The sequence below is a fragment of the Schistocerca nitens genome, chromosome 1 (assembly GCF_023898315.1).
Source record: "Schistocerca nitens isolate TAMUIC-IGC-003100 chromosome 1, iqSchNite1.1, whole genome shotgun sequence".
NCBI classification, from domain to species: domain Eukaryota; kingdom Metazoa; phylum Arthropoda; class Insecta; order Orthoptera; family Acrididae; genus Schistocerca; species Schistocerca nitens.
In genome coordinates, this window is record NC_064614.1 from 830,365,302 (window position 1) to 830,377,706 (window position 12,405).

General features: G+C 40.0%; 1 protein-coding gene across 1 annotated transcript in view; it reads right to left on the reverse strand.

Moving 5' to 3' along the window:
- LOC126262894 (ionotropic receptor 93a) overlaps nt 1–12,405 on the reverse strand; it is a 317,492-nt gene that overhangs the window by 269,000 nt on the left and 36,087 nt on the right. The window contains exon 2 of the mRNA XM_049959792.1: nt 9,606–9,761. Coding sequence (XP_049815749.1) covers nt 9,606–9,761 — 156 coding nt within the window. The remainder of the gene's footprint in view (nt 1–9,605; nt 9,762–12,405) is intronic.

Here is a 12,405-nt window from a genome sequence, read left to right on the forward strand (position 1 = left end):
AGGCGAGCATTTAAGTACCATTATCCCTCCACATTTTTTGTCATATTTCCATCAATTTTACGTATTTTCCATCAATTTTCGTAATTTTACTAGGTTTTGCGTTATTTCAATGCATGTTACTAAATTATTCAGCGTCCAAACCACTACTCTAAATAAGTTGCCACGCCATCTCGTGATGCTATCTGCCAATGACATTACAGCAAGGTTCTCAATTTCTGTATCATTGCTAAACCAGCCTCTCCATTACTTTGCGAGGGTCATATTCAGGTGGAATGATTTTCAAACAAGCAGGCGAGCATTTAAGTACCATCATCCCTCCACATTTTTTGTCATATTTCCATCAATTTCACGTATTTTCCATCGATTTTCGTAATTTTACTAGGTTTTGCGTTATTTCAATGCATGTTACTAAATTATTCAGCGTCCAAACCACCACTCTCAACAAGTTGCCACGCCATCTCGTGATGCTATCATCCAATGACATTGCAGCAAGGTTCTCAATTTCTGTGTCATTGCTAAACCAACCTCTCCATTACTTTGCGAGGATCATACTCAGGTGGACATATCGCAAACCCTGTTATGCTGCCTACATCACAATACACAAATACTGTTTCTTAGTGTAGGAAATAGCCATCAGCAGAGAGGAGGCGCAATAACTACGTTCCTTAGCCGAAACACTATGTAAATTCGGTAAGATTTTATTACGATTTTCCATCTCCCCCCGCTGTGGATAGGACTCACAAAGCATTCTCGCATTTGTAGAATAAAATCTGCTGCCCTCTACTTCGAAATGAACTTCCCCTATGCTGAACCTATCAGCTAAGGACTCTAAGCAAAACTCTAGATGGCCTCTCTCTATGCATCTCGTAACTCTTCCTCAGTTTTTAATCAACCATCCCTGCAACACTGTCTCCGCTTTAGTTTGCAACTGACTAGAAGTAGAAAGGCTCTATACCCACTAATCCGACATCTTGTATAGGAACATAAAGAGCTGAGTTCTATGTAATCAATACATCTCGAAATTTTTTTGCACAAAGTTTATAACATGTGTTCCAAACTTGTACCGAACAACGCTAGTGACATAAATTGGCATTTTCATTCCAGTACCATACCTGTCATTCTGCAAAGACTGTTCCATACCAGTCTTATTCGCATCATCTGTCCAAAAATTGCATGCTGAGGAGTTTAGCAATCCTTATTGATGTATTGTAGATATGAGCCTGATACATTTGAGAGTGTTGGGGCGATATAACAATCGATTAAGAAGAAGATTTATGCATGATGGGGCTCCAGACAGAAGGAGTTTGAAACTTTTTACGTAAATTGTTTGTGCTATCAATTCTGTAGAACTGTTTTAGTGTGTGGATTCCATAACAAGAAGGTTATTCCACTCACTAGTGTGAGAAACTTTGAGATAATAAAACTATTACTTTCTACTCCAAAAGAAAGAAACATAGATTCTATGTGATCCATACACTGAACAGCTTTCTAGAGGTGTACACTCCCGCTGTTCACCTCCGATTACGGTTGGGAAATTATGCTGTGCTCGCATCAGTCCTATAAAATTATCTTCAGCAACGGAAAATACATGAAACAACACCTTATGAGGAAATAGAGTATGACATGTGAAATTACATATCACGTGCACCAACTTTGTGAACAAAACTCAGTCTTTTCCACACACAACGTCTGTCAAGCAAATGTACATACAGGGATTGCAGTACCGCACAAATCTCTGTCACTAACTTAGAATCACCATAGTTACCAAACTGAAGACTCAATTTATATCAAAGATGTGGCAGGGAAATGGAGTACTTTACATACATCTTCGTTCATCTAGAGGAGGGTGCCAAAATAGGTTTTCCATTGGTTTGATGTATATGCATTCATCACACATGCATTGGAAGTCCTCTACTGACTGTGGTAAGGAGAGGCTTGCTGTTATTGATTGCAGGTAGATATGGCTCTGAGTCACGAACAGAGCAGGCAATTGAGTGTAAGTCAAGCGCAGGTTATAACACACAACTAATACAGCCTGAAAGAACTATGGAAAAAATAGTTAAACGTGTGGTAAATGACCTGCCACAACATTGCCCTCTCTCTAGAATGCATCACCAGCCTAACATTAAATCATACCTCGTACCAGCCTCTCTCAACCAATTACTCCATCTACTTTCTATCATCCTTTAACACAGATCCCTGTCAGTTTAGAAGCAGCTGGTTCTCTTTTCTAGGAAAGCATCCAAAACACCAATAAACTTCTACATATCCCTACTACCTCACTAGATATACAGCAGAATGTTGTTTAAAACAATGCAGAATCTGTTCTGTAAGGTATTTGTTAGCTGAGACCACATGGTTGTGGTTGGTAGACAGTACAGAGAAACATATTCTAAATACTGGTTGTTAGAGTTTAACAAACGTAAAGAGCCTTGCACAGGATCAAACTTATGATTCATTCTGTAGTTATATATTGCAGCCCCCATGCTGGTACTATAAAGCTCTTCAGCTAAAGACTCTTTATAAATATCTGTAAGGTGGTTGCCAATAACTTCTGGGTCAAATATCTACATTTGGTGGTAATCGACTATACACAGACTGTCCTGGCGAAGGCGTTTGCTGCTACCGCTGCTGATGGTGTCGCTGGCTGAACGTTTCATCTTGTAATTCAAATGAATACCACTCAAACGAACAAACGGAGACTAGGAATGCTGATAAGCATAAAATCAAACGCACTGGTAAACTGCTGAAGGCAGAATGAGAGCACGTGCCTGTCGTGACTTCTGTTAGGCTTCTTGCCTGGTTGATATCTAGGTTAAGCAGCCTACACTGCTGTTCCTACAGCTTCCTATGTGTTTTCTTCCATCTCTTTTCTGAATTGTCGTCTTGGTGTCACTAGTGAGGTCTTCTTCTTCTTTTGCTGGTGGTGCGTAGTCACTACTCGCACAGCAGGTCGGGCCAGCATGTGGTCGGTCGCCAGTGGACTTGATTCCCAACTCCTCTGACAAGTTGGTTGTCGGCTTCATTCGTTGCTGCGTAAAAGCTTGCCGCTAATTGCCGGAAGCGCTGTTTAAGCGGCGATATTCCGACAAGTACGTGCAGCGGCGATATTCCGGCAAGTTAGTGCAATTCCCTCGTGGGGAAATCACGTGGCAGCTGCAGTGCGAGCCTGAGGCTTTGTTCTGCACGATCTGGAGCTTCTTCACTGAGGTGTCGGCCGCGTTTCCCCAGACTACGGCAGCGTACTCCAACACTGGCCTGATGAGTGTTAGGTAGAGTGTTCTACTGCAGTCCAGAGGTAGTGTCGTCCCTGGGTTCAGCAGCGGGTACAGCGCATCCTGGCCAGCGCCTTTGCCTGCACCTCCCGAATATGTGCCTTCCACGTCAGGTGCCTGTCGAGGGTAACGTCGAGGTACCGACCAGTACGTGACCATGGTATGGGGCCACCCATGATCTGCACCGGCCTGACGTCCGCTGGCACCTTCTTCCGCTTGAAAATCACCGCCTGGCTCTTGCCTGCGTTGAATTTGAGCCGCCATTTCATGGCCCAATCTCCGGCGTCGTCGCAGACAAGCAGCAGGCGACGACGCAGCAGTTGCACATTCATGCACCTCACAAACAGAGCGGTGTCGTTCGCATAGACTGCGAGGTGAACCCTCGGCGTTTTCGGGACGTCTGCAGTATAGAGGCAGTACAGTAGGGGGCCGAGGACGGACCCCTGTGGTACTCCCGCTCTGATGGGGCGTGCTGTAGACTTCCCATCGTCGGCTCGCACGTGGAAGGTGCGTAATGAGAGCACGTGCACCACAGCGAGGGTTTATATAACCTCTGAGCCCACCACCCTCCATTTTACCCAAGGAGCCAATAGGAGTACAGCATTCTACACCACCTGCAGATGAATGTTAGTCAGAGCAAGCGGGACAAGTTGGTACTGGCCATGGTTTTCGTGCACTTGTGGATCCACCCGAAAAAACGCCGGCTTCTGGTCTGCACAACTCTCTGTGGTGAGCTGCGGCTGGAAGCGGACACGCTGCTGCTTTGCAAGTCCTCCAGTTACAACCATTCCTTGTGTAGCAAACTACTGTGATACCGGTAGTGCATTTAACATTATTTTGCAGGATCGTCTTCAGAGTTTTGATGCAGTGTATTTGCACTCCTTTATTTTAGCAGTGTATTTTTTTCGAGTATATTTTGCCATAATGTATTTCCATTCCACGTGCACCTGGGAGGACAGTCTAGTATTTCGTATGTGAGTGTATTTGAACCAAATTGTTTACAGGAACATCTGCAAATATCTTTAGGCGTTAAACACTTTACCTAATTTGTTTATGTATACAGTTATTCCGAAGTAGTGGAGGAAGACTGAGAGGTTTCACAAGTGTGCCACAATCTTTTTTTTTTTAGAGTCTGTGTTCAAGAGAAGCGGTATACATCGCAAAATTGAGGTAATCTAGTATGCATCGATCTTTTCGAAAGTGTATTTAGAGAAGTATTCAGCTGGATTTAGTAACTCCTGCAGCAACTCGTGCTCAGAGGCAAGTGTTCTTCCACAAAACTGCACGAAGTGCTTCAGGGATGGTTTCACAAATGTGTCGCAATTGTTTTAGAGTTTACGGTCAAGTGTGGCGGTGGTGGTACTCCTCAGAATAAAACGCGTAATTGTTTAAATATTCCCATGTCATCTGCAAAGCTCTCTCTCTCTCCCTCTCTCCCTCTCTCTTTCTCTCTTTGTGCAATGGTACGTTTAGTTCCTGTGATTAAAAAATGGAAATGGGTGTATGGCATCGTTGGCTGGGAGGCCCCATTCGAGAAAGTTCAGCTGCCAAGTGCAGGTCTTATTTCAGTCGATGGCACATTAGTCGACTTGTGCACCAGTGATGAGGATGAAATGATGATGAGGACAATACAACACCCAGTCCCCAAGCAGAGAAAATCTCCAACCCGGCAGGGAATCGAACCCGGGCCAGCTTGCATGGGAGGCGAGTTCCTGTGATATCTTCAAGTTATGTATGGAACAATATTTTGCAGCACCAGATGTAATAACTCCTGGAGCAGTTTATGTACATCAAAAAAGGGTATCCTAGCTCTGGGGATGGGAAGGGGGCACAGGTATTTCTGACACTACAGGATCAGCTACTGCATGACCATGCAGTAAGCCAGCACAGAGACTTTGGGCAGGTAATGCAGCATGTTACCTGGCCGTATCTCAGAGGCCCATTGGAAGAGGCCGCATGGCAAAGTGAGTGAACATCTTGCCACCTGCACTTCAGAAGACTGACTGAGTGATCTACATTTACAGCACACGAAAGTATCAGTATAAGATTTGCAGTGTAACTTAGTCCACATTCGACTTTACACCATATCAACGCTACTGGATGATCTACATTTACAGCACACACATTTATCAGTATGAGTTATGAAGTGTAACTTTGCCCATATTCATCTTCATCAAATAGCAATGCTATCAACACAGTCCTCAGATGCTAATATACTCCTCCTTCTCCAGCACAGACACTCATCCATTGAATACAGTACACAATTATGTCTGTCCTCCTAGTCCAGCAGCTAGATACAGACTGAGTCCTTTTCCCGCCATTTTTCCCCAGGCCACCATCTTTGACTATGCCATGGGAGGGGAGAGGGAATGAACGACAGCGCCCTCTGGTGGCAGTACTGTGAATGAGGTCAATTGGATTCTGGACCTCATGATGAACACACTGGATGGAGCTGCTGCCTATAACAGCTCAAATAGTTTACATAAACAATGCACACAAAATAAAGTCTCATGTCCATTCTACCCAACAGCCCAGCACAGACTGAGTTCTTTTCCCGCCAATTTCCAGCTGGGGAGGGGAGGGGAGCGGTGGGGGGACGGGGTTAGGTTAGTGGAGGTAGCCCAATTGACCTATTTTCCCGCCAAAATTTGAACTTCCCCCCATAATGTCACTGAGACATTTCCACGTCTATGGATGTAATCTTGGATTCGCCATCTTGAATAAATTTGGCAACAGTGCAGAGTGGGGCAGAACATAGTTTGCCCTACAACTTACAGGAAAGTTATATACTGCCACAGCCTCAGTCTACTGGGATTCAGTGGTCAATGAAGCTGTGGAAATACAAGTAGGAGACACCCTAACTCAATCGAGATGAGGGTTTCCGGCTCAACAAATCATAGAAATCATTTCACATCTATGCTATCAAACTAAATATTCGTGCTAGGCATACTTATCAACAACATACTCTGTAAGCATTGTGGATTTCCTAATTCTGCAATTGCATTTCTTTACTCTTCGCTGCATCGAGTTTAATCTGCGACTGACGCTCTTGTTACCAACTGTGTCATCTCTGATGCATGCACATTTATCCCAGAGTGTGTAAAGTGATTTAAAAACTTGCAAGCAATTCACCTTGTGAATGTCTGGAAGGTTGTCTGTCGACATATCAGAAAAATGAGTAAAAAATATCCCAGACACATGTCCGAAGAATGATGGAATAAAGCAATATGCTCAAAAAACTTCAAGAAACACAAAGATCTTGTCGGCCGGCTACACATACTACATCTCCAGCATTAAAGAGGCATTTGAAGTGGATGTGACTAATGATCTGATTGACTGAGACGCAGGATTTCAACTTAGCATAGCATGGAAACCAAAACTGGGAGTACTAAAACATCAACAGGCCCAGACGATAGGTAATCAAAGTCAGGATACAAGCTCGGTAACAACGCTTTCCTGCAACACACATGCGAAGACCATGTCCCGTTTCTCTGTCAGGGGCTTTGGACGTTGACGTCCTCTAAGATTCATCTACGATGACGTTACAGTACCACCCTATGGCGTCTGTGTTTTTCTAGCAAGCAAGCCCATATATTAGTGAGTCATAACAGCAACATGTCAGTAATCACCTGAAATGAGCAACTGCCTCACTGAAATATTCACTACATTATTCGACACAATGCTCATGAACCACTGTAGCAAGGTATGAATGAACTGGGCCACCTGAAGATGCCAGAAAGCCCGAAACGTTTCTTCACATAAAATAAATTATTAAACACATGTCTAATTGCCTTATTTCTTCAAGTAATCCAATCCACAGTGACAGAGCTCAACCATCATTAATGCAGGCAAATTATTATGAATTGTAAGAGCGAAATTTTGGAATCTAACATTACTGTTGTGTAAATGTAGTTCTCCACTACAGGTAACTTTCTCTGGGAGATGAGTGACACAGTCATTTGAGGAAAAGGAATTCATATTTATTATATCTTATGAATGGTTCCCAAGATAAACACTGGTAAATGTTCGTCATCATTACGATTTGTTAAAAGTTTTGTACTGATTATTAATATTTAACAGTTTAAACATTAACAATAGCTCATAATACATTGTCAACAGCTCACTGTAAATTTACAACAGTTAACTGTCAGTTTTAAGCACCCCACACTAAATTTAAAGAAGCCTAGCATCAAATTTAATACGATTTTTTACTCTCATAAGCACATGTTGTACTAGTCATTCTAGCGGCTCTCCGCTTTCCTGACTGAAGGCAGATATATCCACACTGAAACCTACCACTTCTTCTCACATCTCATATTTATTCTCTGGAATTCTGTCTTAGTAAACAAAATCCCACCATTTGGGGAAAATCGAATTAAGACATTGCCTCATATATGAGGTATGATGTGAAGAGCTCCATCACGCTTAAAGTACCATATAGTGGAAGTTCTGTTCTTTACAGAGTGCCCTCTGTTATTCAGGTAACATGTTTTCCAAAAATTACACATGATTGCGTCTTGTTGCTGCATCTGCACACCACTAGTGGAACAATGCTAAGTAGGCCCCTATATCAAATGAATTTATCTCATGAAGCATTTGAGAAAGAGCATAATTCAATACACACTTCTTTTCAGACAAGGGAACTGTATTTACAGAAAGAGCTGTTAATTGAACATACATTCTAAAACCACAATCTGAAACTGGTTTCCACGTGTCATATACATAAAAGATTGCGACATGCAAATAAAAAGGTTGACAGTGTCAAATTCTTGAGATTTCAAGATGATACCAGTAATAAACTCACTTGGGAGGAATGTACTATAGCAATGCTAAAATGACTAAACACAATATTATTGCTTTGTTGTCTGATACAGGAAATGTAAAAATAAAAATATCCGAAATATTTTGCTTACTTTCATTCAATAATGAAATCTGATATCAAAATCTGAGGTAATTCATTACCTAAGCCTAAACTTCTGTTATTTCAGAAGTGTAAAACACAATGATGTATAGTGTAAATTTAAAACTTCCCTCCAAAGCTTATCTGGAGAAGTCAGTGTATCACCTAATGCTTTTCAGTATATTTATTCCTCAATTAAATTACTCATAAATAATATATTTGTCTTTCAAACAAACAGATCAGTTCACTGACTTAATAACAGCACAAAAATGAGAAAAGTCTACATCAAGAATTAAAATCACTTACTTTGGTTGACAAATGTGCCCATTATTCAAAAACACACATTTTTGTTTAAAAGTTTAGCTACCAATAAAGTTAACTTTTAGAGAACAGGAAATAATTGATTGGTGGCTTACTCCTTCAGCTCTATTGACAAATTTCCTAGCAGAACCAACTGTCATAGTGCTTTACAGGGTGAGTCACTAACTATTGGCACCAAGAATAACTCCAAAAGTATGATATGAGCAGAAACACTTGTGGGACAAATGTTGCATGGGAGAACGGGGGACATAATATGACGTTGGTTTTTTTGTTGCTAGGTTCATGCCACCTTTGTGACTTCGTTGACCTTCAAAGACCTTACTGTTACACATCACTGGATTAGTCTCGATAGCCACTATCAGAAAGTAAGTACCAAACTATAGCATCCCATTTAGTAGTAGTGGTAGCAGTAGTAGTAGTAGCTTTATTCATCCATAGATCTCTTTCTACAAGGATATAGGACATTTAAAAAAACAATGTTGACCTTCATATCTCTGAAGCGACCCCATCTAGCAACAAAAAAACAACGTAATATTATGGCGCCCGTTGTCCCATGCAACATTTGTACCTCAAACTTTTCAGCTACTGTCATACTTTCGGAGTTATTCTAGGTGTCAATAGTTAGTGACTCACCCTGTATACACATATTTTTAACGCTATCGCATAACACATGCACTGGTGTGAAACTGCTGCATCTCTTTAGCCCATTATTTCAATTGGTGAAACTTTATTTTTTTCGACGTCTGTCAACAATAGTTTAATGAGATTATATTTCGCAGTTTAGGTCAATTTCAGTTACATTCTATAGGAGGATCATTAGCATACTTGTATCAGTTGTGTCGTTAATACATATTACGTATATTTATTTTTTGGCATGTTGCATATCCTCTAGGATCTTGTTATGAAGCAAATTGGGTATTTAATCTTCCTTTAAAGGAAAATTTCAGTCGTCTCCCTTGATACTGACTTTTCCTTCTGCGACACTCTGTTGCGCCCATTTTTAATGGAGTTGTATTTTTTCCTTTCCAACAAAAGTTTTAGCAAACATGGGAAACTTGTGGACTGTCCACTCTTGCACAACATACCCTCCTGTAGTTTAAGTCTGTTACCTGGCTGACGCTGTTGGTGGAACAACACCACTGCAGAATTCCAGGACAGGGCACCTCCACTACGCAAGTCCAGAACAAGCTGTGCCAGCTCATCTTTTACTGCTGTTATTGGCACAGTGATGGCTTGGCGTGGAGGTAATCTTGCACAAGGGCTATCTGGAAAGCAAAGAAGTAACCACTGATAGTTTGTTCATTCCTGATGAGATAGATACCTGCAGTGTGTAAGGGTACTGATAACGACAGTGGTTAGCTGGGAATCAGAATTGTACCTCCACCCACTCTCTGGTCTTCCTTTCTCATTCTATCCTTTTGTAGCATTTTCATAGCCATGTCCTGGCCTCCATCGTAATCAAACCTATCCCAAAACTCATGTCTCCTGACAGCCACTACACCTCCCAACATACCTCCCACCAAACCCATTACCACCACATCTTCACAGCACCATTCAACACTCCTATTCCAAGCTTATCCTTTCCCACTGCAGGGTCAATAATTTAGCACAATGAAATGCAATCATTTGTTTTTTACTATGGGCACCTGCAGAAACGTACATGAAAGGGGGCAAGATTATAAGATTTCCTTTTTTTTGTATAATTAATTTGGTGAGTTCGAGAATGTGTGGTGCCTTAAGAACTTAATTTGGCATAAAACGCAGAAGACATATTGCACATCAGTTGTCTGACTGATTAGCACTCAATATTTTTCAAATATTCTGTATCATGTACGGCTATCTTATAAACTTCATGAATGTTAGCAAACTGTACGTTCTTATGTTGAAATTCAGGTAATCAGACCTACAAGTGACATTTCGGATCTGATATAGCCAGTGAGCGAGAATGACAGAATGATGAAAATGCAACACACCTTGAACATTCACAGGTAGTATGATGAAAAGATGCTCATAAGCACAATGAATTCTCCAACAGGAAAATTATACTTTTGAATTAAATGTAATATGTGTACTGGGTTATTAAATTTCAATCAGAATAGTGTGGAGTCTTGTAATAGAAACACGAGCATGGAATTTTGGGAGATTTGAATGGCTTTGTTGGATGCCATTAGAAAAGAATTGCTAATCTGATGGAATTGATAAGACAGAGTCAACTTGAAGTCAAGCATATGCTGCTTATGGATCATTAAGTCAAGACTGAGATTACATTCAATCAAAAAAGTTTCATCAAAATAATTATCTTATCCATTTCACTTGATTGTATTAGATATTGTGATTTCATGGCAGAAACTTTGTATGCTTTGAATAGACAGAAGAGCTTGCAAATAATTACATGGTCTGTACTTAAATGTTCTGTTCTAAAGTTTGTTAAGTTTTCTGTTCACTCGAAACTGCTGCAGCCAAATGCTTATAAAGCATTTCGTCATTGCACCATGAGGATACTTGCAGTTTCATATATGTCATATAATAATTATCATAAAAAAGAAATAACAGAACATTACAGCAATCATTGAAGATTTATAAGGCAGATGTAAGCTAACTGATCTACCATAAGTGAGTGAATTGCCAGTGTTTGTATATATGAAAGTGTGTTGATAAGAGGGTATATTCAGATTATTTTCTTGGCTATCAATACTTGGAATGACTCAATCTGTACAATTTACATTAACCTCCTGAAAGTTACTTACTTTGTTGATATATGCTTTATTGCTTTAAGATTCGTGATAAGAATTAATGATGACATTCTGCAATTTATTTGGTGGAGAAATCTAAAGTATAAATTTCAATAAAGTGGACTTTGATTGTGTGGTTGCACTCTGTCAGTGCTTGGATAGGACATAAAAATGGATACACCACTTACAATATAATTATTCGAGATAATTCTCTATTAGAGAGCCTTTTTTGTGTACAGTTAGATGATCACAGTTACATGTACATTTAGTAATTGTATAGTGGTACACACCAATAACCTGACACAGACACACACCTAACAACTTCACACTTATAACAGTAAGGACAATGCAAGGCAAACTGCTTTGACACCTTAAAGGTATGTGTAAATGCAAAGTGCATCTTCTGGTATTTTTAAATTGAATATGGAAATCCTTTTTTCATTTAATGACCTATAATTATGTCCTCATATGATTAAATAAGATATATTCAGTGTGTTATGATATAAATCCAGGAAATGTTCAAAAAAGTTATTTTAATTCATATGCCAATAATGTTTGGTTGATATGGAAAATCAAAAGTCTGAAATGGAAAACAATCAGATACACTGTTGGCTATCAACAAAAATTGCTAACAGAAGAGGCCACTGATTAATGCTCCTCAGTACAAGAAACAAATTTAAAAAGCTGCTTGTTATACTTTGGCCCCACCTACAACATTTTTTTTTGCTTACAAAACTTGTCAAGCTTAATGAATTTATTGAATTATTTTAATACCATCCACTTTTAATGATGATTTCCAATAAAATTTAAACGAAATGAATTTGGAAGCCACATTTTTCAGGTTATTTGCTTGAAGTGCAACCCAGGAGGGAAGAATATAACAAACTCTCCCACAGAATCCACAGACTGGCCAGTAGAAGTGACTGTTAAAAGTATAGGATTGAACCAGTGCAGTTGCATATGTAATAGGTAACATGTGCAGGAATGTGCAAAATTGTTATTTGTACAAAGTCTCATTTAAACTTATAGCTAGATCTTTTTTGGGAGGGCTTTTAGGTGACCTTTTTTAACAATGTAAATCAAATAATAATATTTCCTGTCAATATATACCGTGACATAGGTTCTTAATATTCGATAACAGACTCTCAATGGATCACAACATGTAAAGAAAACACTT